At 49.8% G+C, this 27,495-nt stretch overlaps 1 protein-coding gene across 1 annotated transcript in view; it reads left to right on the top strand.

Annotated features, from left to right (window-relative positions):
• The window catches only part of CTBP2 (C-terminal binding protein 2), a 47,657-nt gene extending 20,383 nt beyond the window's left edge, over nt 1-27,274 (top strand). Inside the window, 8 exon segments of the mRNA XM_056350754.1 lie at nt 13,829-13,983; nt 15,319-15,463; nt 18,690-18,896; nt 20,641-20,855; nt 21,328-21,458; nt 22,250-22,377; nt 23,119-23,236; nt 25,713-27,274. Coding sequence (XP_056206729.1) covers nt 13,829-13,983; nt 15,319-15,463; nt 18,690-18,896; nt 20,641-20,855; nt 21,328-21,458; nt 22,250-22,377; nt 23,119-23,236; nt 25,713-25,893 — 1,280 coding nt within the window. The 3' untranslated portion in view covers nt 25,894-27,274.
• Nucleotides 27,275-27,495: the final 221 nt, after the last annotated feature.

The raw sequence follows: 27,495 nt of genomic DNA, 5'->3' as shown, positions 1-27,495 counted from the left end.
GCCGACAGATGTGGTGTCTCAGGGTGAATAGGTACTTCTGGTATCAGTAAGTTAGTGATGGTGTTTGGTAGGCATTGCTTGTTCCACCAAATTAAAGATGTGAGTTGTGTGGCTGTGAATTATCGCTAATAAGAAGAGAACATTTTCAGGGTCAGGGATGAGAAAAAAGATTAGGTATGCTCCCTTGCCTGTTTGTGGTGCGTGCTGCTCATTCAGGGCCCAAGACGAGCCTGGCTGGAAAGCTCCGGAGGGGTTTGTTTCAGCCTCCAACAGCCTTGAGAGGACAAGGAGAATGAGGTGGAGTGGCCGGAGGCGCCACAGCTTCCACCCTGGGTCCTTACTTAGAGCTTCCTTCCACTGTCGCAAAAGAAACCACATCTCAAACATTATTTGAGATCTTCTTAGAAGTTTTGGGTTGTTCCAGCCACGTTCGGGTCCAAAGGCTGTTGAGGTGGTGATGTATCAGGAGGAGGTGTGTGGAGGCTGGGCTGAGGTCCCTGGCACTGCCCGCAGGTGGGTGCATGCCTCCCCTAGACCTGCAGGCAGTGTTTTGCAGGAAGGCAGGGATGCTAGCAGCCAGGAAAAGCCTGATAAAGGGGGAGAATAGAGAACCTGAAAGTTAATCATTAAACTTTTTCTGTTACCTTTAGTCAGCCAGAAAATTGAAGCTAGGTGAGGTTTGCAGGGAGACGTAATATCTTTTATTAGACCAACTTGTATAGTTAGAAAAACACATGTGCTTTGGGGACCACACGCTTTTCTTCAGGTCTCCACAATTGCACATTACGTTAAAAATAAAATTCATTTAATTTTCAAAGGGTTTAATGGATATTTGCAAGAACTGAATTTAAAAGCAACTCACAAAAAATACCTCATTTGGTTTAATTTGGTTTGGACATTTTAGGAAAGATTTAATATCCATGAATCAATTGCAGAAGACTTTTTTTTTCCTGACTTGAAGTTTAGTAGTAGAGACCTGACATCTGTATACATGGCGTCAAAATTTCTGCATGCAGTCTCCAAAGCTTGTTCTTTTGTGCACCTGAGAAGTCTGTCTTAAGTGTATATACATGCTCTTACTTCTTTCTGAAATACCCTTTTACAATTTCAAGATGCTGTTAGCATAAGGCTCTACAAAGGTGCAAAGTCAGAAGGTTTAAAAAGAGTGAGTTTAAAATAGAGTTCTCTCTCCTGACCACCACTTTTTTCCCTCAGTCTAAAAAAAAAATGTGATAAAATGATAATATTTTAAGATTTGGGAGTTTGTTACTAATCGCTGTATTGCTATTAATCGGTGTAGTTTCTGTGTTACAGGAGATAAGATGCTATTGTTAATAATATTTTCAGTAGAGGTCTTGGTTCACCCTGATCTCACGAAATTTTCAGCTTACAATCCCATTCTGTGTTGAGTGTTTCTTTTTTCTTTTTAGAGTGCTTTTTTATCTTTTTATTTTTCATAACCTTCTATGTTGTCCGGTACACCAATTTAAAATTCCCTCAATCCAGCTTAGTCTCAGCTGTATTAATGCATGGCTCGAGGGCACAAATAGCTAAAAAGGGCTGTATTGTGTGGCATCTCTAAAATCTTTTTTCAGAGAAGTTGGATAAAGACATTGAGGTTTCTTGGGGGTGGTCATGGGTTGGTTTTTTTGTTGGTTTGTTTTTTTTTTACAGCTGAGTGAGGCAGCCTTGCAGGTGTCTCAGAGAGAAGACATCAGGGTGGCAGATGCTGCCAGGCCCCACATCACCCCATTTCTGTTGAACTCTCCAGGAGAGTATGCTCCTCTGGGAAGGTGGCTGCAAGCACAATGTGGGATCCTTCTTCATTTTACTGATGTATCTGGGGAGACAGCTTTACAACAATATTAAAAATAATAAAAGGTTTTAGTTAAGGAATGTGGGTTGAAGCAGGAGTGAGTTTCTTTTCAATACTTTCCCTAGGACATTACATACCGAGCTCTGTCTTCTTAATGCAGTCACAGCCAGTCAATCCTGCCTGAGGTAGAACCAGTCTTTTCCAAGATGTAGTAAAAAAACCCAGCAAATACTGGGGTTCTGTATTCAGCTTCAGAAAGTATAAGCGAAGGGGCAGGTCGGAGCCAGCTGGTTGTGCCCCCAGCGCTGCCGTTGCCTGCAGGGCCATGCCCCGGCAGAGCGGCTGGGATGCAGGCAGGGCTGCGGGGCTGGGGTGCCCAGGGGACGATGCTCCCAGGTGAGCTGCTTCGCTTACTTACTCTCTGTAGCTGGGAGGACCCACAAGGTAGCCTCCCTCTGTAAACTGTTCCTCTGAAGGATAAAAAAATCAGTTCTCATTTGGCTGTGCTGTGTGGTGCAATCCTCTTCTTCATCTCCCATGGCAGTGCACCTTCTTGGCTGGCAAATAATTAATAATGCACCTCGAGGGGATGTCAGCCCAGTCCAAGGAAGCGCTTCTGTTAAGGACAGCACACGCTGAAATACATGCTAAGCTGAAATATGCGCTTGAGGGTTGACCTCAACCGTGGTGGGTTTCCTGGTGTCTCAGTGAGTTCCCTGGGTGAGAGCAGAAGGGCCAGGAGCTGGGGTACTCGGGAATGAGCACCCTGCCCTTGGGGAGCATGCCGGGGGACCTGCCGCCCGGGCTGGGGACATGCCTGCAGCTGCAGAAGTAGCAGAGAACAGACTTTGTTTGTTAATCCTCGGAGAGCTGGTGGGTTTTGGTGGTCGCTGCTGAGCCCAAAGTTTTGTTTGCTGTGTTTTTACGTTTCTAGGCTGCTTTATATATCAACAGGAATTCAACGTGTGCCTTTTTTTTTTCTTTTTTTTAGTGTTACTGTGATAAAATCCTACGATACGCTTGTAAAGCATTCATTGTAAAAGTAAATCAACTTTAATAGCAAGTAGGTTGTAGTTAAGTGCTTTTGAGTGTGAGTATTTAGGGTTTTTTTTCTCGCTTAGTTATGATCCTGTGCTACAGGGAAGTGAGAGTGTTTATCTTAGGGAAATGAGTGGGATTTGCAGGCATTCAGCACCTCCCAGGACCTTCCAGGGTTATCCCCTTGCTCATATATTTCCATTTTGCCATCCTTTCTGCACTAAGCAGAATTGGTCTCAAATTCCTCAGAGTGATGGGAGAGTACGGGGGGGGCTCCGGGTACAGGCTGGGATGGGGAAAGAAATGGAAAAAAAGAGACATAAAAAACTAGGACAAAAAAAAAAGCGAGAGCCTTGTACTGGCTGTGAATGTGCTGCAGAAAAGCTGGAAATGTGGTGGTGGTTGGGCTTCCTTTCCACGCAGAAGTTTCCTTCGTTTGATCTTCACTGTGAAAGAGGGCTGGGGATCTGAGAATGGGGACGTGGCCAGGAGCAGCAATAGGAAGGGAGAAAGTTATCTAAGGTCCAAAGCCCTCAGCAGAAACGTTACACATCGTAGGTTGAACAGTGGCTTTTTCGGTCTCCAGAAGGGATGACCTTGCAATGGGGTCGCTGAACAGACGGTTCCAGCTGGGCTTGTGCACTTGGCAAACGCCCAGGAGCTATTTTAATAGGTCTTACAAGGGATGAGGCCTTGGCAAGACCTGGGGGTTATGGAGTGAGCTCTCAGTCTTTTTTCCTTTGGTAGCTAGCAAGCGTCACTCAAGCTATGGAAAAGCCCCCGGGAGCTGTGTGGCTCACAGAGCTCAGGGACAACCCACATCCTTCTCTTTCCGCTGGTGCACGTCACTGCAAATGGCATCACTCACTGCTTGTGGCTTGAAGGCTTTGCACTTTTTATCGCTTTCAGTGAAGGCACTGGAGGTGTCCAGGTGGATTTTAATATTGGATCCATCCTTCACCCAGGCCAGGGCCTTGGGTGCTCCCTGGGTGGTCACAGCTCCTGCTGCAGCCCGCAGCCGATCCCGCAGCATTTGTAGGAGTGGAGGCAGCTGCCAGCCCTTTTGGGCGCTTTGCACTTGGCCAGAGGTTGGTTTGAGGAGGGTTTTAAAGTCGAGCTGGGCTCTGACTGAAGGCTCCCACATTGCCCTTGTGGAAAGAGCGTTAGGTAAAGCCTGGGTTGGATCTTTGGTGGGTTGATATCCCTTCTTACTGTGAACAAATGACTTGAGATGACAGCAGGTGGATGTGGAGATGAGGATTTATCTTTCAAAAGGCTGCCCAGGCTCCTGCCCCAGCAAAGCAGCCCTGTCTCTCTAGCTTGCTCATCTGGGCAGTAGGAGCATCAGTTACAGGGACCACTGTAAGCCAACAGTGAATGGCAACCACTGTCCTCCCCAGCACAGAAGCTCCTGATGCCATCTTGACCTTCTCCTGAGATCTACAGAAAACCTCCAGCAGCAAAGCAGAGCAGCATGTAGAAAGCCCTATGTATATCTTGCCTAAAAGATTGGTAGCACTTTTTGTCCAGCATAATGGGAAAGACTAATGTCAGTGCTTAACGCCAGTGTAATTTAATTCCTGCAAGTATCTCACAATGCAACCTTTTGCTTTCCACTCAGAATCACTGGCTATCAATGTGCAAACACAAGTTTAAAAGGTGCTGGTGGCACACAGAGAGCTCATGTGATTGAGCCCATTGCTTCCTAAAAGCTGAATCTAGGTGCTTGCTTTGATGGATTACCTTTTTTTTGTTTTGTTTTGTTTGGGGTTTTTTTTGGTTTTTTTTCATTCAAAGGAAATGTCCAGTCTAAACCACAGGGCTGTCAGTTGTCCCTCTATGTGATAAAACTCAGCTTGCATCCTGCAGTGCTGGTGTGTTGTCAGCAGCCCTGGTGCTGGTCTCAGGTGGCCTCAGGTGTGTCAGGCTGTCCCACTGCCAGGGCTGTCTGTCTGTGCTGGTCGGCAGGCTCATCTTTAGCTTTGATTTTTACATCTCATCTTCCAAAATGTCTTTACAGCCTCTGAATTGCTTGGGGTGATTTGAAGTCCAAGCAGCCTCCTGCCCAGATGGCTAATATCAGCGGCTCTCCCCTACACCCTCATGTAAAGCATCAGCATCGTTCTCCTCGGGTTTATTTAATTTTTTTTTTAAAAAAAAAAACAACAATGAATGCTGTCCGTTTCCTGGAGGAGCTCATTTGGTTTTTTTACTGCTGTAGGTTGTAGGAAACAACAATGTAGGTTGTTTCCATTTCGATAGAAGGGAAAAGATAAATGGATAAAGAGAATAGGGAGGGACCCAAAGGAGAGCTGGTGTTGGGATGTCATCCCTCCCGCATGATGCCATATGGCTGGAATGTGTGTCTCAGAGATGAACATCACGCATATGAAACGTAAAGAGTATATACTGCAGCTGAAGTGACCACACTGGAGAGAGAGTATTTTTTTCGGGTTTCTGGATAATATCAAGAAAGCCATCCACTAAGCACTACAAATACAGTTTGTTTTCAGCACTGGGTTTGGTAATGGAGCATGTTCGAGGAGAATTTGTTGAGGTTTTTGCTGCCTTCTCCATAATGGTTTTAATAGCAGCTGCAAAGCTCAGCCCTGGGCAGTGGGACAGTTTGAGAGTCCATATGGTGTCTGAATCATAACCACAGTACAAAGCCTAACTGGGTTTTTCCCTTTCTTTTCCTATCCCTCTCAAAAAACAAAAGGAATACAAGAAACGGAGCTCCTTTGAGCAAGCATTTTTTCTCTCAGGTGCTTCTTTTAGCTTTCTTGGTAGCATCCCTCACCACCCCATATGGCCTCTCCCATCTGCTCTGCCATCTCTCTCACGTGCCCTGGCAGCTCCCACTGCCTCCCCAGACTCGCCATCCCATCCATTCATCCCATCTCTGCACTCCTGCTTCTTGGGGTCCCCCAAGGTTCTCGGGTTCAAGGGTTCTCGGGCACCCTCTGTCTCCTGTCGTGTTGCATGGCCGTTACGAGTGTCACCCTAAGGCCTTGCTTAGCTCCTCTTGAAGTCGCTCCTGTTAACCCTCCTGTGAGCTGGGGCAGAAGGTCACAGGCTGGCGTTTGTAGACCCAGATTTACCAACCTAGCAGCCTGGGAATAACCAAAACACCGATGATTTGGTAAGGCAGGTATACAGCAGAGGCTACATAGTACTATTCTGTTACTTTTTTTATTATATTCCAGCAGTTTCTATACTTGTGGCTGTATCTAGAGAGCTCCTGGATGAGATTTAATTCAGTCCAGAGATTATTTTGTAGATGGAGAGTGCTCCAGAGTTTTGCAAAGTTTGTGTTTGGCTTTCCTGACCCAAGACTGCATCCCTGTGGCATCTTATGCCTATCTCGGTGCTTTAATGGGGGTACGCAAAAGGAGGTGAAGAGGTATCTCTGTTTCTGGTGTGTGTATCTACAGATATTCAAATAAGAGTAAGAAAATGCCATGTATATATATACTCCCTGTATTTTTACTGAGGATTTTTTTGTGGTTGCTGTCTGCTTCTGTAGTTCAGCTGGGGACTGTGATTACAGTGTTTGTATCACCTAGTAAGGACATTGTTTTATATGGGAATTTCCGATGCATTTTTAAAAATACATTCTTAAAGGAAGCCCTGAAAAGTTATCTGAAAAGGGAACTGGAAAAAAGCCATTTACGCTTGTGTGCTGATGGGAGGAAACATGCCGGAGAGGTCAAGAGTTTGCCCAGGCTCTTCCCCATGGCAGGTATGAGTTTTTCCTTCTCTAGCAGGGACCCTGCCCTTCACAGGGAAGGATGAGCCTTCCTGCCTTTTTGCCCATCTTTCTGGGGCTTGGGAGTTTCTCTGAAGTGTGATTTCCCTTGCTGGGGGTGGTGGCCGTGGTCCTGTGGGTTTTCACAGTGGGCTGGAAGTCGCCTCTGCTTTGCCATCATCCTCCTTCCCCATGGCAGCCCTGGCTGCAAGCGTGGAGCCCCTCAGCTCCAGCTGCATTATGGACATGGGTTCAAACACCCAGGTCTTCTCTAAATGAGAAGATTTTTCAGTCTTTCCTTGGTAGGATCCTGGCTTAAAAGAAAAAAAAAAAAGCATGCCTTGATTGTTTATAAAAAAGATACTTGATGTCACTTTATAAACTGGCTGTGTATTTGTGTGGCTTCTGTCTGTACAGTGCCAAGTGCCTCCAGAGTATTTACAATTACAAATAACAATAAATATCTGTTTGTTTCTTTCTTTCCCCTGACTGCAAGATAAGACTGTATTTCATTTTTGCATATGCATTTATTATGAGAAGCATTTATTAACAGGAAAGGTTAAGTGAAAGAAAGAGCATCACGTGTGAGTACACTGCAGTAGGGGAGGGTGGTCCTCTCGGTCCTGCAGCATCACAGTGCTTTGCAAAAACATCCCCATCCTCACAAGAAACCTTCCTTCAGCACTTCTTTGATGGCACCTTCACAACTTGCTTACACCTTTCTGCTACAGCTTGAAATCCCCACCCCATGTCTTACCTGTGACCCACAGAGATGCCTTCCCACGGGCTTCCCCTCCACACACCCCTGAAGCAGGATCAGCGCTGGTTTACAGCCCACGGAGAGTATGGCCCAGAGCCAACAGGGAGTGGGGACCCCGAGCCACCTCAGAAAGGCACTGGGAGACCCCGGCTTTCTGCCTTGTAATGGAGGGGTGATGGATAGGACAGTGATCTGCAGAAAATTTGAAGTGCTCAAGCAATGGTAATGTAAGTTCAAGAGAAAAATGTGCCTAATTCCCCTTGTCTTGTACTCGGAGACTGGATTTTAGGGGGGCTGACAGGTCTCTTAATGTTTATATTACAAGTCAGCATCAGCTTCAGGTAACAAACATTTGTTCTTCCTATTCCTGATCCCATCCTCTAATTCCAGGACCTTCCTGGGCATCCATAAGCATCCAACAGGGTCAGCAGGACCCTTGTCTGTTAGAGGCCTGCACGTGCCTATGAACTGCTGCCCATTTGTCGTGAGTGTTTCCCTGGGACCAGCTCTGGGTGGTCCAGACCCCCAGTCTGCAGAGGGGAAGGATGATGCTGTTTGAACCAGTGGGATGGTGGTGAACTGGTGATGGAGAAACACAGGTTTGCACAGGCTAACCTTGCTGCTGACAGATTTCCCCAGGGACTGCATTTCTCCCAGCTGAAGAACTGTAGTCGGTACCACTGGTGCAGTGGCAGTGCTCTGGTTCAGCTTTGGCTTCCATGACTGAAAATCAGTTTGATGGATCTGGGGTAGTTTGCAGAAAGGCCACCTAGATCCTTCTGTTAACTAACTTGCACTGCTCTCTAGCCAGGGAATGACAAATGGTAAGATGCAGCACTAACACTATTAAGCGGGAGCGAGATGCAGATTTTTTTTCTTGGATGAGGATTGTCTCCAGCTGTTGCTGCCACTGGCAATGGTGATGGCGACTAGAAAGAGAAAAAACCAGCTGCTCCAAGCCGTGAGCCACTGTGTGCCCTGGGGATGGGGCATTGCACAGGTACAACCTCCCCTCCTTCACCCTGTCCCGCAGCAGCCCTTCCCAGGAGCGTGGGACTGGGATGACAATGATACAGGGCTGCTTTTACCTGTTTGGGACAAACTGGTCAGGATGAGATGGGCATCTCTAAGAAGATGTGAATCTTGCCAGCAAGCGAGTGGGATTTCTGATGCTGAAAAGCAGTTGGTGTGGACACCAAGAAAGAATTTGGCCCTTCGTTTCTGGGTGCTAGATGAGATCAGCACAGCCCTGCTTTCCCCCAGTGCTTTGTGTTTGTTTTCGTGCTGCTGCTGCTGCTGCTAAAGGCTATCAGCCTGTTTCTGGAGCCTTGTTCAATATACTCTGCATGGAAAGGCATGTTTCATTTTTAAGTTAAAAAAAACCACACAAAAAAACCCAAACAAACATAAAACGCAGCGTGGCACAGATTAAATCCATTTGAGACAACTCCAAAAAAAAAAAAAACCCGCTGTATGTGCAAGTCAATAGGAGGAGGGGAGTGGAAGGGGAAAAAGCAACTGTGACATATACAAACCCTTTAGTGTGCATAGCATAAGATTTTTTGGCTGGCACTCACATGATTTTATTCAAGGGCTGGGAAAGAACTACGATTAGTTAAAAGCTTCAGCAAAGTCTGGAGGGAGTGCTCTGAAGAGTTGGGAGCCGCGCAGAGGTGACTGTAACTCCTCTCGCAATTTCAGACTATTCTTCTGTGGCTCAGGACAAAAGCCTTTTCTTTTCCCTCCGTGTTCAAAGAGACATTTGTCTTGAGATGTTGCAGCTGTGGGCCGTGGGATTGCTTGTTTGAAGATACCCCCTCGTAGACGAAAGGAGAGGCAACGCACTGAAAAGTGGTAGTATTTTATCGTGTGTGGGTTCCCCCCCCTCCTCCTCCTCCCTCCCTCCTCCTCCACTGCCATGTGTGGTTTTTAATAAGAAGAAGAATGTGGAGGCAACATTTTCCAGGCAAGGGGAAATTTCCTGTTTCTTTTCTGTTTGTTTAATAAAGTGTGTAGTTGACTGTAAAACTGTAGCTACTTTGTTGTGAACGGGTAATTCAGGCGAGTGTCAGGATCGCTTCTTGATGCACTTTTATATACTGCAAGTGAACATGTTTAAAGCCTTTTTTATTTTTTTTATTTTTTTTTTTTATTGCTGCGTGGCGTAGGCAACTGAGATTAATAAGAATTAGGCAAATGGCTTCTGCTTTTGTTTCTGTGAGATAGTACCAGCCGTCTTGCGGTCACACAAAGGCTGCCATTTACCAAGGAGCACTCCCTAATTCTCTTGGCAGGGGTGCCATTGGGATCGGATACAAGTGGGTGGCAAAGGGGAGGAGCGGCAGAAGAGGACAAGCAGGCTTTGTGTATTAAAAATGAAACAAAAGCACTTTATACGCGGGGCTGCGTGCAACAAGCGGAGCTGCCTGTGAGCCGGGGTGGAGTTTGAGTTCTCAGCGTGACTGCAAAACCTTTCTTTTTTTTTCTTCCATGAACCCTTCCTCCTCTCCCTCTTCCTTAGCAAGCTCTCCCCGCAATGCTCATGAGGGTCCGCGGGCAGCTGAAAACGCCTAAAAAAACCCCAAACATATCGGAACAATACTTGCCATGACTTTGCAAGAATGGCTGGGGGTTTGTTGGCAAAACCAGCTTCAGATGGCGGTGGAGCCGCCAAATTTGTGAGGCGGTTGGGAGGGAGAGCTGATCCCACCCCAGCCCCAAGGAGAGATGGTCTGCTGCCTCTCCTGCCTGCGCCGCCCCCTCCCCCCCCCCCCCCCCCCGCTGGTTCTGCTGCCTGTGGGGGGCGGGCAGCGATGGTCTTGGATTGCACAGCATCGTACCCCTCGGCGGAGGCAGCCCCCTGGTTTTGCAGTGCGTGGCAGAGTGAAGGGGTTAATGGCTGCAGTGTTTTATCAGAATTTAGGGGAGGTGTCTGGCTGTTTAATTACTTTCTGATCCATGGCATACCTCGTTCTTAATGAAGCAGTCGCACGCAGAACAAACATGCTGTATGAGCTTGGGTAAAAAGAAAAGCGGGCTGAGTTTAGCTTGGTTTTGTCAGCCCACATGTTTTGGTTTGAATGTGTTTATGCCAGAGGTAGGATGGTGAAGAATAGGTGCAGGGTGGTGGAAAGGCAGGTGAGGACTATATACCACAGTTTAAGTTGCAAATCTGTCAGTGGTTTTTATTAAAACCTAATTTCCATACATTATGCACTTCATCTCATACTGATGTGCTTCAAAACTTTCCTTGTCAAGCTGAAGTAAATTCCCTCATTGAAGTAGGAGAAGGGAGAGACGTTCCTCTGGCTACCTCGCTCTTTCCAGCCAGCATTCAACCTCGGCAACTGCACTTCTGTGTGCGGGTGAGGGTGAAATGCCTAAGAAGCCTGTGTCATCATGCACAATTACATCCCTAATCCTGGGCAAAGACACAGATGCTGTTTCAAAAAAAAAAAAAAAAAAAAAGCCGTGTTTCGTTTGACTTTCAAAGAAGCTTATATAATGGCTGCATAATAAAACCGTTATTTTGGGGCTCAGATTAAATGTCAAAGTTTCAGCTAACCCGTGGTTTCATTTTCCATGTGCCGTGCTTGCAGGCAGCCACCACCAGCCTCCGTGTGCTGCTGCTCTGCCTGAGGCTGGTCCTGGTCCCTGGTGAGCACCAAGCTCAAGAGCTCAGCTTGTCCAGATGCTGGGTGGTGTGGGGACAGGGATAGTGGCCACCGAAGCAGGGACTGCCACGGCCACCTTGCTGCTGCATCCGATTCCTTGTTATTTACAGTTGCAGCGTGAGGCTGGTAGGTGATGCTCTAAGCCTTGGAGATCATACATGTTAGTAAGCGTTTAAGTCAGTGTTATAATTCACTCACTTGTTAACCTGAGAAAATAATCTAGCTGCAGTATAGTGCTTCACACAAGGATTGTGTAAGCGCTCTGAGATTTGTACATGTTTTTATTCTTGCTTATCTGCTTATGGCAAGCTTCTTTCAGTTATCCAAATCGTCTCGGCGCTCTACCCTGCCTACTGACACAGTTGCACTTCCATCTGGATGAAATGCATGCAAACAAAACGCATTGCTTCCAGTACATGCTAATGGAGAGCTTGGTAGGAAAGACAGAGAGGAGGACCTATTCCAAAAATGTTCACGTGTAATGCTGAAAATCTTCAGTCAGGTCTGCTGGGTTGGTTGTTTCTTCATTTCTTAAAGCAGATTCAATAAAATAGGAATGGAGAGCCGTTAAACCCACTGCATTAAACCTGCCTGTTTCCATGGGGTCATTTTTTCTCATGTAAAATATATGTAACTATGTGCTATTCCGAGTTTTATGATGCAGCAGTACAGATACCTCCCCAGGGTGATGCTCTTGGTGCCAGCACAGTCTAGGAGGCATCGCTTTGGCCTGTAGCGCCTGTGTCTGTCACATACGCATCAGCTGGTGGAGATCTTGCTAATACTTTATGTGACAGCAATCTGGACAAAAAGGCACATTTAATTTTGCCTTAAAAAAAAAAAAAAAAAAAAAGAAAAAAGAAATCAGTGCATTGCTCTTCTCATTAGTTTCTTTATCTCATTGTCACTTCTCTGGCACATGGGGCTGCAGTGACAGGATTCCTGGGGTTGACCGCATTCCAGAGGGCTGGAGCAGTACCCAGCCCTGCGCACAAGGGCCAGTGAAGGAGCCTCCCGCTCTCGGCTTTAGTCCCACTTACTCAAACAGTGCCACAGGCAGAAGCATTTGTTCTGTAATACTCCACATGCAATGTTTGACCCCTGCAAAATACCCCAAAACAACTTGGCAGTTTTCCTCAGTCAAGCCCTGTGCTTGCCCAGCTCACCAGCATCAGCAGCTTCACTGCGAGTATGTGGTGATACTGGTGATGTAGTGTGGCAGGGGAAAACACCAATCCAGAGGGAGTGAAGGCATTTACTGTGCCTGTTAGCCCCTCAATAAAAGGATCACACAACCACTGTGCTTAAAGGTGAGACAGATGTTGGCTGGTAGCCCTGGAAGGTTCCCGTGCAGAAGGGGGTTGGTAAGGAGAGAGGCGATGCTGGGGCTGCTTACGCACGGTGTGAAGGTTCCAACCCAGACCCTTCAGGCTGGGTCATCTCATGGTGGCAGCAGCAGAAATAAAATACTTTGTGCCTAGAGCCCCAGCTCCCTGCACCTATGTTTTTTCCCAGAAACCACCTGGGTAGCCAAAAAAGTTAATTGAGATATTTTGTACGGTCCTAATGTAGTAAATGCCCTTTTGAGTGGTAAAGGGAGGTACAGAAATTTCTAAGTGGCTTGTCCAGAAATGAATGCGATTCTGTGCGACCTGCTCTAGGTGAACGTGCTTTAGCAGGGGGTCAGACTAGATGATCTCCAGAGGTACCTTCCAACCCTGACCACTCTGTGATTCTGTGAACTGGTTAATCCCTGGCAGAGCAATAAATAGGATATAAAACCCGGCCTTCTGCAGCCCTTGGTGGTGATCTTTCCTTTCCTCACCTCAGCCTGGAGAACATGTGAATGTGAAATGAGAAAAATGCAGCACAGCTCAACGGACCCTGGAATACAAATAGTTTCAAGGGAGCAGCCCGTGGCGAGGTGTGTGTAAGTGGGAGAGGAGCGGTGTCCTGCACTGGCATGAGAGCACTTGCTGCCATGGCTGAGCAGGGTCTGCGGCCATGCCATCCTGTTATACACGGTCCTTCACACTGGCTCCAGCCGCACATCCCGGAGCATCCTGCGGGATATGGGGAGAGACCAGGTTTGGTTTTACAAAGTAAGCTGAGCTTCACTGTTCCCACCTTGAAGCCTTTTGGTAGCTGGTAATAGAATATAAGCCTATATGCTAAAGAGATCTTCTTTGTCCTGCTTTTTGTGTGGTTTTCCAGTAATCCTTTTTTTTTTTTTTTTTAGTGGATATCTGTTTGGACTTGTCTTTCTGAGGTGGTCAAAATGGTAAAGTCATTCCTTAAAAAAACAGACCAAGTGCCAGTGTACATCTGTGGAACAAAACCTTGGCCCTCCTGCAGGCAGGGAGGGGTAAAAATGACTGCTGGCTTGGGGTTCACTCCTAAGGTGCTAAACAAAACGGTTTAAGAGGCCAGCAGCTCTGGTGTACATGGTTTGATTGAAAGGTGGCCTGTGTCGGTGAGGATCGGCAGAGTGGGGATACACCCCCATAAAGTCACCAGTGGCTGAAATGGGGTCATCCATCCCTGTCCTGGGAGCAAGCCTTGCTGCGTTTTCTCTCCAGCCAGGGCAAAACCGCAGCCCTACTCCCAGAGAGGAATCTGGACCTTGTGCTAAGCTTTGCACTGTGTTGCCATCATCCCCTGAAATTTGTTGTACAACCCAAAACCAGGTACTGCTGCCCCTCACCTGACACAGGAACACACGCAGGTACGGCTGCTCCAGGGGAACCTTCCGACTGCTGCCGGTGTAAAAACTGCGCTCCTTCTGCTTGCAGGTATTCGCCCTCAAATCATGAACGGCCCCATGCACCCCCGGCCCCTGGTGGCACTGCTGGACGGGAGGGACTGTACGGTGGAGATGCCCATTCTGAAGGACTTGGCGACGGTTGCATTCTGTGACGCACAATCAACTCAGGAGATTCACGAGAAGGTAACGTGCGCTGCGAGGGCATGGGGGGGCCGGGCTGGGAGCCGGTGTGCTCCAGCCTTCTCTTCCAGTTCTTGAGCAAAATGTGTACCCAGCTGCACTTCGAGTCAATCAGCAGATAACATCAACAGAAGTCGCTGCAAATTAAAATTCATCGAGGCTGTTTTAGAAGCCAGATGTTATTGGGGGGGGGGGGGGGGGGGGGGGAGACACAAAAAAAGTCACCTTATCTCTGTGCGTCAGGTTTTTTACATCAGTATTATTAATGTTTCTCATTTTTTTTGGAAGTCCGCTTGCTCAGTGCAGGAGTGACAACACTCTGCGCTTCCCCAGGGTGCGGCACAGTTGCTCTGGCTTTGCTAACACCATCCCACACTGCTGTTGGGTCTCCTCGGGTGCTGGCTGCACCTCCAGCAGCTCATTTCTCCCCAGCAAGGAGTAAGTGAGGTTGGGGCAGCATGTAGGCAGATATGTGCAGTGTGGATCGGTGTTTCTGCTTGGAAGCTCAACTGCTTGCTTTTAAAAGTATTCTTTGTGCACATTTAGATAATCCCAGTGAGGTTTGAAGTTATCAGAAATCGCTTCCAGAATCGAGGGAAGAGAACGACAAATAGCATCACTGCTGAGCTTTGCAGTGCTTCAACTACTGAATGTGGGGGAAGGAGGATGGAGGGGTTTGTGCGACATTAATAGATGATAGGTGAGCCAGTCTTGGAGAATTTACATAGGTCTTGGGTTTCCAGAGCACTGAGGTAGCTTGTGGTGAGCACTAATAGAGGTTTGAATCTTCATTGAAGGGGACGAAGTACAGCCTTATGTGACTGCAAAGCCTCACGCAGATCTTCTTAGGTACTCTGGAAAACATACAGAAAAGGCTAATGTGAACAGTGTGACAGGTACTTGAGCTTCCAACATGCAAAAGAAGGTCAGGGAGTTGCAAGTGACACAGAGTCATGTCCAAAACCAATAGATACTGCCATAAAACCTAATTCCTTTTTAAAGGGTTGGAAGTAGAAGGATTAGCAGATAACCACCTGGAAAAGGGTCTGGGTGAGCGACAGGCTTGGTTTTCCTTTGTCTTGTCTTCTCAGACATAACATCATAATTTTCAGATACCTATCCGATCCATTCCCAAAGGGAATGGCCTCGGAGTCGGTAGGTGACACCCCTGACGGTTTTAGTGACACCTTGAAGTGTCAGCTTGCACCGTGCCTGGGTCAGATAGTCAAATCTGGGGTCAGCAGTGCAGATGTACAATTCACTGATGTTCTGATTCGGGAGCTGTAGCTTTCCCCTCTGGGTGTCGTGGTGGCTCTTAATGTCTCTATTCTGTTCCAGGTATTAAATGAAGCTGTTGGGGCGATGATGTACCACACCATCACGCTGACTCGAGAAGACCTAGAGAAGTTCAAGGCCTTAAGGGTCATTGTTCGAATAGGCAGTGGCTACGACAACATTGACATCAAAGCTGCGGGGGAGCTTGGTAGGTCTCAGCTCTGCACCCTGATTCCCTCCCGTGTCCTTCCAAGTCTTTAAAATCAGCACAAATACCTGCTGCTTTCCCTAGGGGTGTGCTTGCAGTGCAGGCTTGCAGGCAGGGCCTCCAAGGGGCCTTAATTCAGCCCCTAAAACTACAGGTGCCGTTGGCATTTTTTTTTCATGTAGAGAATATTGTGACAAGAAAACTGGTGTGGTTTTAGAAGTTTTAGGAGGCAGCTTTTAGGCTCATACTGTGTTAAAACTGCCCTATCTGAATCCTTCATTCCTAAGCTGTCCCTAGTTCCAGGTGCCCACTTGTACTCAAGGATATTTGTATGGCTGTTCTATTTCTGGCACAGGAGAGTTGATCTAGCTCTAGAAAAATTGGAGGAAGGGTGTTTTATTATATTTTGTTAAGTAAGATTAGTCTCTTGATCTGATCTGGTTCTCAGAGTCATGCCCACACTGCTGGGAAGGCAACGTGTCAGATGGTAGAGCAGGAATTGTGCGTTGGGTTGCTGTTGCCTCCTTTGGCATCTCATCAAAGGTGCCTCAGGTACTTGAAAAAGACATTCACCGTGGGTCCATGGTACATGGACTGCCAAAACACATGGATCATGTTGTCAGAAAGGAGCCCGTATGTCCCTTATGTGGGATTTTTCTGGGGTCAGGGGTGCGTGCAGGCTGCGTTGCATGGCTGTCACAGTGCTGGGGACACCAGATTTCTGTACTGGTTGGGATGGTCAGAGGCCTTTGGCTGCACACCCACAGCTGCAAAAGCTTAATTGTATCAGTGATTTTAGCAGCTGAGTTACAATCGGTTTTGATCATCTGATCCCAAGATTCAGTCTATCAAGCAGTCCTACAATAGTGTTTAGGATATCTTGTATTAAAGGTTATCTCTGGGGAAGTGAAGAATAACAGCCATTTCACGTGAGCCATTTTACAAAGATAATTGCGATAAGAGAGTTTCAAATAGTCATTCCTAAAAAAGCAATTCTCAATATAGTGAATTATTTTTTTTTGAGAGGAGAACAATGTCTTCTCGATGTAATGGTTTCTTCACGTTTTTAACTCTTATTGTTATTATCCATTATAACAGTGTTCTGAGGCTTTGAACATCAAGAAGGGGAAAATATAACGACTAAAGTAATGGGATACTGCAGTATAATCCTTCTTTTTATACTTGGCAAATTGGGTGGCCAAATGATGTGGTTTCGAGTAGAAAATGTAATGACTACCCACAAATGTAGCGTAAAGTTTAATTGGTATTGCTTTCCATAAGGTAGTTTTTAAACTGTGCAGTCAATAAATGAATGACCAGTGCCTAAACACGGTGCCTGGCCACGCACCAGTGGCCACCTGTGGGACCAGGTCTGGCCCAGAAGACACCCCCAGAACAAGATGCTGGTGTTGAACTATCCACTGTGGGTATTTAACCCCCTGGTGCCGGCAGCTCCTGCTCCTGGGGGCACGAGGGCAAATAACAGGGTAAGAAGCTCACGGGAAAGGCAGTCTGGTGTCATCCAGCTCTATAAGCAAGTGGTCCAGCAGAAAAGGGACAAGACCCAGCAGGGTTGGGGATGGGGACGCTCAGCAGAGCTGCAGGCTGACAGGACGTGCTGCTAGAGTCACCCGTCACCCTCCAGCCTTCTTGTCTCTTCTCTTCCCCCACGAGCAGCCACGGCCTCTGCCTACAAACGGGCAGGAGCTGTTGCCTGGTGCCGAAGCGGGTGGTCATCTTGGGAAACCCTCCCTGCTGCTTCGTTAGGGCCTTGGGCAGGCGCTCAGCATGGTTTCTGGGCTGCACCCACATCCCCAAAGTAAATCAAAAGTTGCCCTCTGTGGAAGCGATGGGGAATGTAAAATGGGACAGCACCAGCTTTAAGAGCTCATGGGGACCGGGGCATCATGGCCCTGTCACCTGAAAGGGAGAGGAGGTGAGCAGTGGTTTAGGGGTTAGTTGGGGTGGGGTTTTCCACCCTGTAGAGTCAGTCAGTTTTTCTGTAGGTCTTTCAAACAGCCACGGGGTGGAAAGCAGTTTTGAAAACAGAAAAGCAGCTCCTGGGAGCAGGGATATTGACAGGGGGATGGGAAACAGATTTTCGACTTTGAATCAGTGGCCCTCACAGTGGAAGGGGATTTTCTGAGTCTCTTACGCTGTCTTTATCTCCTACTTTTTCATGGTTTCTACTCAAAGGCCCCAGTCCAGTAAAGCACGTAAATACACATCCATCTTTAATATGTGTGTTTAAATTGCATTGAATCCGGTGGGATGTAAGCATGTGCTTAACTGCTCTGCCGAATAGAGGTGCAGTTCAGCACCCCCTTACACACACTACCGAGCCAGAGCCTGGACGGGGCAGCGAGCGGGGAGGCATTGCCAGTGAACTTAATACTTGCAGCTCCGAGCAGGGACACAGCAGCTTCAAATAAGCCTTTTGTGGCAAAGGAGCAAAAAGTCTGTTACCAAACCTGCGCCAGGGCAGGCAGGCGTGCAGCGGCAGTGCTGGGGTGGGGGAGCTGCTCCAGCGTGGCTGTGCCCCCTCCACTTGCCACATTCTGAGAAAGCCTCCAGATTTTGCAGCAGGAGCAACTGGTTCTTCCTGCAGAGTGTGTGGTGGAGGCTGCACTGATGGTGCACGTGCCATGGTGGTAGCCATCACCCCAAGCCTTGCTGTGGGGTGTTTTGAGTCGACTGTTGTGGTGCTTGTTGGTGGAAGGGGAAGCTGACCCTGCCATGCCAACCTGGCACACCATCCTGCTTGGGCGCACCAAATTATTGATCCCTAAATAATTTAATAGTTGAACAGCCTTCTTGTGGAAAAGGAGTGACTTCTGCCAGCATGATTTAAATCACTTTGAAGGTAGATTAAAGTAAGCAAGAATAAGACTTCCTATTGCAAAACAAACCTTTGCTGCTAGAGTTACTCCTGCATAGCTATTGCACTTGAAATCTGCACTTGTCCTTACTCTAGAGAGACGCTGGAGTGTAGGGGACCCCTGAGTATTACAGGTCACTGTGGTTTTTGCAGAGATTTCAGGCAGTTGTACCTAAACCAGGCACATCCTTAGCAAACGTTGCTCCAAATGCTTTAAAAAAAAAAAGGATGGGCTGGCTGAGTGATGTGAAGATGAAGTGCCAGGAGCCCCCCTGCTTTGCTGTGGGGTGGGTGGCCGGGGCTGCCCCCCCTGAGCCACGGTTGTGCTTTGTGGTGTTGCCTCTGCAGGGATCGCCGTCTGCAACATCCCCTCGGCCGCTGTGGAGGAGACGGCCGACTCCACCGTCTGCCATGTCCTCAACCTCTACCGACGGAACACGTGGCTCTACCAGGCACTGCGGGAGGGCACGCGGGTGCAGAGCGTGGAGCAGATCCGGGAGGTGGCCTCCGGTGCTGCCCGCATCAGGGGGGAGACACTCGGCCTCATCGGCTTCGGTAGGTGGGCGAAGGGCAGGCAGCCTGCGAGCAGCATGTGCAGCACTGCTGACCCCATGTTCAGCCTCTGAGGAAGACTCAGCACCACTTCACTGCCCTGAGAAGGACCTAAAATGAGCATTTTCAAAACCAGAACCACCTCTTAATGCTGATTTTTTTGGTGAAGGAGCTGCATTTTGTGAGCCTTGGCTGAGTCCTTGGAGAAACACTGGTGAAACCCAGCAGTGCCCCAGGAGGGACTACATTTGGTAGTGCTGCCATCCTCTCCCAAAAAAACCTGTCCCTGAACCACAGCTACACCAGCCTGGCTCTTCCTGAGACATTCTGCCCTGCTTGGGGCAGGGCTGGGGAAAACAAAATTTGTCTTCAGTTCACCCATAGCTATAGGGAGTTTCAGCATCAGAGGGATCATCAGCACCTCTGCTGACAGCCCTCTTGGATATCCCTTCTGGGAGCGAAGCCCAGCCATCACGAGAGGGATCAGGAGGTGTGTTCAGGCAGCTGAAGCTCACCCAGCACTTGATGGCCAGGTGCAGGCAAAGTGGCACCATCGTGAGCAGAGATTTGGCGAGGTGCTGGTGTAGGGAGCAGTTCTGGCTGCTGGAGGGTGGCCGCTGTTGGGGTTGTGCCAGCCGGGAGCTGCACCACAAATGCCACAGCAGCATCTCCACTTGGTTTCTGTGCCACAGCCGTTTGCCCCACTTGCTTCACGCTGTTGTCCTGCAAAGCCCTGGGCTAATTAGTGCAAAAAAGCTGGCATATGAGCACGTTTAAATGGGGAAACTGGAGCAAGGCGGGTGGGTCAGGTTCCAGCAGGAGGTCGGGGTTAGCCAAGGTCTGTCTGGCAGGGCGAGGGTGAGGGCGGCAGCGCGTACCTGGCTGTGTGCTGGCAGCTGGATGTCCATGCAGGCAACCGGCTGATGTCCCCTGCTCAGCCATGCCTCTCTGGGGCAGCAGCAGGGCGTCAGGTGTGTGCATGCACGGGGGGACATCACTGTGCACCACTAACCGGGCACGCGCTGGGCTGCCACGCTGCTGCTAGCTGGAAAAATTAACAAATAAATAATTGAGACCTGGCACACAGGGCACGTGGAACTTGCACAGCCTGTGGCGGGGACAGGCCGGGGGGGTCTGTAGCAGCGCTGCACGTCCTTCCCCAGCACAGCGGCCATAGTAGCCCTTTGCTTCCAAGCCACGACAGTTGCCTTCATCATGCCCAATTAACCAGCCGTTCAGTGAGAGGCTGAAAAATCTATCGCAAGTCGTCTAGAAAAGGCGACACTCTTTTTCTTCCATTTTTGGCTTTTCTTGGTAGACACGGCACCGCAGAGGATTGTTTCTCTGTGATGTCCAGAGCTGCGTGTTGGTGGGGCCAAGGCACACACTGGGCCTTCCCTGCCGGACCTGCATGGCCATGGATCGTGCCACATGTTCAAATGGCCACGAGCTGGCAGGTGCCTAATGGCCTCACCCTTTGCTTTGTTTGGCTTTTTTTTTTTTAATTTTAACATAAGCATCTGACATTTGCTAGAGCCAAGCACAGCCCTCCCTGTGCAAGGTGGCATGGGTTCTCCCCTCCAGCCAGCATCCCTTCAGGGGCTGTCTGGGGAGCCCAAGGGGTCCCAGGGGACCCACGGCAGCCCCCAAGCCACGCTAGGGGATCAGGCCATGGGGCAGCTCAGCAGTGTGAAGCCAGGGAGGTGGGAATCAGTTAAATTACTGCCTCTCTTCCCTTCACACACAGGTCGCACTGCACAGGCGGTCGCAGTCCGAGCCAAGGCGTTTGGCTTCAACGTGATCTTTTATGACCCGTACCTGCAGGATGGGATAGAGAGGTCCCTGGGAGTCCAGCGGGTCTACACACTCCAGGACCTGCTCTATCAGAGCGACTGTGTCTCGTTGCACTGTAACCTTAACGAACATAACCACCACCTTATCAACGACTTCACGATTAAGCAGGTAATTCACTTCGCATGCACAACCAAGGAGAGTGCTCTGCTCTTCAGCGGGCAAACCCGACACATCACTGCTGGCCACGCATCCCTCTGCAGTTGCGGCCACAGTGAGCCAGCGCCTCAGTGCCTAGGGGCTACCTCCAAAGTAGCTGGTTGCACCCACCAGCCCATCTGTTTCCCCACGGTGCTTACCAGGGGTAGCATGCTGCCAGGTACGCGTGCCCTGCGCCTGTGGTGGGGAGGCAATGGCAGGAGCGGGTTTTGTTTGCTGATACCAGCCAGAGCTGGACTTTCCCTAGAAAACCCACGTGCAGCAGGGTGGGGACTGCTCTGGGGCAGGAGCACAGCCACTCAGCCTGAAAAGCGGGGTGCAGTCCCAGCGGGAGGCACCCCAGGGCACCTGCTGCTGCGTCGGGACAGGAGTTGGGTCACTGCACTGAGCTCACCCTCATCTCTCTCTCCCCGGCCGCCGCCAGATGAGGCAGGGAGCGTTCCTGGTGAACACGGCGCGCGGGGGGCTGGTGGACGAGAAGGCCTTAACTCAAGCCCTGAAGGAGGGACGGATACGAGGGGCTGCGCTTGATGTGCACGAGTCTGAACCATTTAGGTAAAGCTCCAGTTCGCGGGGCCAGGGGACACACAACACCCACGAGCCTTGTCACACACTGCCAGCGCTGGGGGATGGTCCTACTGGTTTGGGAAAAGGCTGTGGCACCTTGTGGTATCCATCATTCGTGGGCTGGCACCGGGATGACAGATGTTCAAAGGGACACTAGGAGCATAAAACAAGAAATCAGCCTGGTTTTTGTTAAACAAAAAACCACGCTCATTAGTCCATGAGAACAAATTTAACATGTTGAATGTTGGGCATTTTTGCCCACAGGCTGCTGCTAGCTGGGAAGGGGTTGGTTGTAAGTGGGAATGCAACTTCTCTCGTTGAAGACCGTTTGCTTGTGTTTTCAGAAACTTTTTTTTAAAAAAGTAAGTGTGCTTCTATAAAGGGTGAACCCCCACCTCCTCCCACCCTGGGCTGGGTGATCCAAAGCCTGTGCCAGCATCCCCAGCGCTGCTGCAGAGACACGCCCAGACATTTATTCCTGTGGAAGCATTAAGACCAACTACCCAGTAGGTTGGGGGTTCAGCCCTGTTGGCTCTTTTTTGGTGCATTTTCAGTTGTGCCATGCACGGGAACTGTGCTTCCTCCCCAGCACTTCTGTGGCCATTTTGGGCTGGCAGGACCCTGTCTGGCTGCTTCCAGCCCCTGTGCCACAGGTGAGGGGCCGGGAAAGGAGGCTTGCATGTGCAGAGGACAGGCCACAAATCTTCTGCTACTCATAACATCTTTTATTCTCTCTTTAAATCTTGAGTAATCTTTGTTTCCTCTCCCCCTGCTCCCAGTTTCGCTCAAGGCCCGTTGAAAGATGCTCCTAATTTAATCTGTACTCCACACACTGCTTGGTACAGCGAGCAAGCGTCACTAGAGATGAGAGAAGCTGCTGCTACTGAAATACGGCGTGCGATCACAGGTACCCAGCCCCGCGGAGAAGCTGGGGTTAGCTCGTGTGTGTGTGCCTGGAACGGGAGCCAGGAGAGGCACAGACAGGGCTTCACCCTGTTGTGTCTTGGCAGGATACTGGGGAAAGGGGCCTAACCCTGATTGTATTCCCAGCAAAAGAGCTGAGACACAAAACTTTACCCGCATTTGAGCATGTTTGTGGTTTCTGTGGGGGTTTGTTTTGTTGTTTTTTTTTTTAATTAATGGGGCACTTGTGCAGTGTGGCAAAGACTAGTGTGCGTAAGTGGGAAGCAAAGGACAGCGAAGCGATAATTGCTGCCCAAACGGTGGTGCAGACCACAGCCGACTGCATGCCAGAACCAAACCCCGAAGCAGGGAAGGCACCTGTGTCCAGCTCTTGCTGTAACTCAGCTTGCTCCGAGGTGGCAGTCACAGTACTCCAGCAAATGGGTGGTTCTCTTGTCCTAAAAATTGCCCTCCTGGTTAAGGTGGAAGGCACAGCATCATCCCTGGCGGACTCAGAGGAACCACCCTTCCCGAAACAGAGTTGGGACTGAGGGTAAGAGACTGTGCTGCAATGTGCACCTGGGGACAGCCAAAACCTCCTCCTGAAACAAGGCGTATGGGATGTGTCGTCCCCCCCATCCTTTACACTAACAAATCTAGTGACATGCAAAAAAAATGTAGCTTAATAGAGGGTGATAAAGCTAGGACCCACCTGACGCATAATTACCTTTATTACCAACTCCAGGGCGCATCCCAGAAAGCCTAAGGAACTGCGTGAATAAGGAATTCTTTGTCACAACGGCTCCGTGGTCGGTAATAGATCAGCAGGCGATTCATCCGGAGCTCAATGGCGCCACGTACAGGTGAGCGGGGGAACGGGAGGGCTGCACCCGCGGGCCCGGCTGTAGCGCTAGGAGCCCGGCTGTAGCGCCCAGGAGCCCGGCTGTAGCGCCCAGGGGCCCGGCTGTAGCGCTAGGAGCCCGGCTGTAGCGCCCAGGAGCCCGGCTGTAGCGCCCAGGAGCCCGGCTGTAGCGCCCAGGGGCCCGGCTGTAGCGCCCAGGGGCCCGGCTGTAGCGCTAGGAGCCCGGCTGTAGCGCCCAGGGGCCCGGCTGTAGCGCTAGGAGCCCGGCTGTAGCACCCAGGGGCCCGGCTGTAGCGCCCAGGAGCCCGGCTGTAGCGCCCAGGGGCCCGGCTGTAGCGCCCAGGGGCCCGGCTGTAGCGCTAGGGGCCCGGCTGTAGCGCCCAGGGGCCCGGCTGTAGCGCTAGGAGCCCGGCTGTAGCACCCGCGGGCCCGGCTGTAGCGCCCAGGAGCCCGGCTGTAGCGCCCAGGGGCCCGGCTGTAGCGCTAGGAGCCCGGCTGTAGCGCCCAGGGGCCCGGCTGTAGCGCCCAGGAGCCCTGCTGTAGCGCCCAGGGGCCCGGCTGTAGCGCTAGGAGCCCGGCTGTAGCGCCCAGGGGCCCGGCTGTAGCGCCCAGGGGCCCGGCTGTAGCGCTAGGAGCCCGGCTGTAGCGCCCAGGAGCCCGGCTGTAGCGCCCAGGGGCCCGGCTGTAGCGCTAGGAGCCCGGCTGTAGCGCCCAGGGGCCCGGCTGTAGCACCCGCGGGCCCGGCTGTAGCGCCCAGGGGCCCGGCTGTAGCACCCGCGGGCCCGGCTGTAGCGCCCAGGGGCCCGGCTGTAGCGCCAGGAGCCCGGCTGTAGCGCCAGGAGCCCGGCTGTAGCACCCAGGAGCCCGGCTGTAGCGCCCAGGGGCCCGGCTGTAGCGCCCAGGAGCCCGGCTGTAGCGCCCAGGGGCCCGGTAACGGCTGCTACCTTGGCTCAGGCGGCGACTGGGATCCCCCTCCCTGGGGAGCAGGGATCCCACCGCGGGGAGTACCAGCGCTGCTCGATGTAACCACGGGTTTATAAAGCCGCCTGTTTACGCTGCCTTCGTTCGGGTGGGCCAGCAGTGACGGCTGCAGCGCCTCCGTAAGCCGCAGGACCCCCGGGCCTGCAGACACGCAGGACGCAGCTTTTAAAGCGAAGTAGCGGCTGTAGGTTTGCTCTCCGCTTCGGCCCGTGCCCTGACCACAGGGAGCCTGGCCCAGCTCGCGGGGTCGCGAGCCAGGGTGAAAGCTCCAAATATAGGTCCGTAGTCAGGTGGCCTAATTTCCACCCAAATCCCTGAGATTAGGGTTACTTACTGCTCCACTTTGGGTGGCTCAAAGCACGCTGATAAGAGACACCAAGGCACGAGGCCTCAGCTGGAACACGGGCAGCTTTCACCATATCACCGTTGCCAAGAATACTCAAGATACAAAAAAAAACCCTGCGGGACACATGGGGTGGCATTAGAGGGCAGGGGCGGGCAGGCATGCGGCCGGCCGCAGAGCCTTAGGTCAAGGCCCCCGGCCACGCATGTGCCATGGCCCTGCGTGCTCAGAACCTGCGGGTCCCACACAGAGTGCACAGGCTGGAACATCCGAAGCTGGGGCAGGCATGCCCCTCCGTCCTGCTCCGGCTGCTCCGAGGCATGGGGACAATGCCACCACCCCAAGGACAAGCCTTGGCTGCCGCCACAGGGTGCTTCATCCTTGCTAAGCCCCTGGGGAGCTGCGGCCCCGCTGCCCTGGTAAGCGGACAGGGGTCAGCTCTGCACCTTCAGGTAAAACCTTCCTTCCCCTCCCGGCTCCCCCTCCGCCTTTCCCTCCAGAGATGGCAGCCACGGGAGGTGCTGGTGGTTGGGGTGTCCAGGAGCCCTCCAGAGGGTTATGGTCACATTGCCCCCATGTGACAGCTTCCCTGTGGACAGCTCAAGAAATCCCTTCTTCTCTTTCTCAAACTCTTGGAATTTCTTGGAACACGCATAACTCACCCCATCCTTTGAAAAGAAGATGAACCAGATCCTACCCCGTTTTTCAGCTGCGCTCTCTGGTTACACGAGGAAGATGCAGCTACCCTCTGGAGAGGGAAAATTTACAACCCGGGTGTAGGTGTTCAAAGGTATTCACGTGCAGGGATGATTTAAGCCAGCGTGCCAGCATCCCAGAGCACTCTAGAGGATTCCTTACCCAGTTTTTCAAAAGAGAAAGGTTTCCTTATGGTTCAGCCACCTGCTAGAAGGCACAGAACAAGATGCAGTCCTGTGGAGGACATTTACCCGAGACGCAGCAGCACTGGTTTAACATTTAACATTGAGCTTTCCCTTGTAGTCTAAAAGAAAAACCAAACTCAGCTGTAGTAGAGAAGCGGAATCTCTTTGCTGCTCGGTCTTTCCATAGCCTCTGCAGCGGTGGTTGTGCTATTCGTGCTGTCTGTGGCCAGCTCTGACGTGACAAACTTGCCTCTCTCTGTCCCCTCTCCCAGGTATCCACCTGGGATGGTCAGTGTCGCACCAGGAGGAATACCGGCAGCTATGGAGGGCATCATTCCTGGAGGCATCCCTGTTACTCACAATCTTCCCACAGTGGCACATCCTTCCCAAGCTCCATCTCCTAACCAGCCCACAAAACACGGGGACAACAGGGAACATCCCAATGAGCAATAGCAGATAATTTAAAAATCATTCAATAAACTTAGGACCAAGAGACATTGGAAAAGAAGTTATACACAAACTAAAAAAAAAAAGAATTTGATACGAAATTTGTAACGTTGATTTTGGACAGACGCATCATTGATGTTCCAGTGTTAATGACAAAGCGATAGCAGTCAAGACTGGGGAGAAGCCCTGAAGAAGTCACCTTCTGAAACTGAAAACTAGGATGTGATACATTAATGATCAACTTCTGTTATTGTGTGTTAAGTTTCCTTCATCTGTGCATCAATCACATGAATAAAAATAGATATTTTTTTTCCCCCCTCAATTCCTTGGGAAGGACAGGGCTTCTGCACCTGTTTCCAAACCATTGCATTAAGCCATCTTTACAGAGTTAACATAGAAATGTTAGAGGAAACCATTATGTGGCTTCAGCCCTTTCCTTACTCTTGTATCTGGTTACCTCTTCTAATGGGAGGCATCAGTACTGGCTTAGAAGTGGAAGAAAAAAACCAATGGTAATAATAATCCTTTTTGCAGTCTTACAGGGCCAGTGACATATAACAGAAGTTCTCCTGCCAGGTTTAAGTTCTAGCCATTCCAGCTGGGATCTGTGGGATGGGGAGGGCAGAAAGGGCTCCCGGTAACAGCCGCTGCCCTCCCAGGCTAATGAAAAAAGAAACTGCCAGTCTCTTCTCTGCCCAATACACTGAATAAAGTAGCTGTGCATTCACCTATGCCCTCCCTGCAATGATGCAAGAAAAAAAAAAAAAAGAAAAAAAGAAAAAAAAAAAGAAAAAAAGAAGAAAGTATTAAGTTTCACACACTATTTGTACTCAAATATATTTTCTCAGTTTTAAATCTGCAGCTATTTTATCAAGTGGAAAAAAGTCTTGAGCTGGAAAGGGTTCAAGAATAATGTTGCATTTCCTTATGTCTCAGGAAACACTTTTTATGGTAACTTGTCAGACTGTCTATGAACAAAACCCACTTTTTTAGACATTGATAAAAGTCTTCTTTTCTTCACGTGATATTTTATACAAGAACACTTCAAAATGTGTTATTAGATGTGACTGATTTTAACAAATCCTATTAGATTTGTATCAACTAGTTACATGTTATATTCATAGTCTTTTGTGAATCATCGCCTTTTTGTTTTTAAAAAGATGGCCTATTTTGAGCCTTTGTATGGGTACATTCCTGTTTCTGTGACGAAAAAAAAAAATATCTTAAGCTGTCCCAAACAGAAAGAAAAAAAAAAAAAACCAACATAAAAACGAATGGCTATCAGAAGTATGTTTTGTTTTAGTGTGTTACCGTTATTGTATTTGTTTATTGTAAAGGTGGACATTTAGCGTTCAGTGCAGTTTTCAATAAAAAGTGATAAAATTTCTTTAATTTCTGAAAGGTAAGAGCTCTCGCTGCAACCTGGCTAATGCTTTAAGTTGGAGACACTGAGAGGTACAAACTGTAACGCTGATGGCTCTGTGCCCTCCTCCAAAAGCGAACAATTTTGCAGCAGAGAGCAGGTAAGTTTTCCTCGCGTCTGCCTTCAGTACCTCTGGCACGTGAGCAGCCACTGGGACCTGCTCCTGTCCCCGCCAGCAGAAGGGT

The sequence above is a fragment of the Falco biarmicus genome, chromosome 9 (genome assembly GCF_023638135.1).
Source record: "Falco biarmicus isolate bFalBia1 chromosome 9, bFalBia1.pri, whole genome shotgun sequence".
In the NCBI taxonomy this organism is placed as follows: Eukaryota; Metazoa; Chordata; class Aves; order Falconiformes; family Falconidae; genus Falco; species Falco biarmicus.
This window is presented reverse-complemented; position numbering and strand designations above follow the sequence as displayed.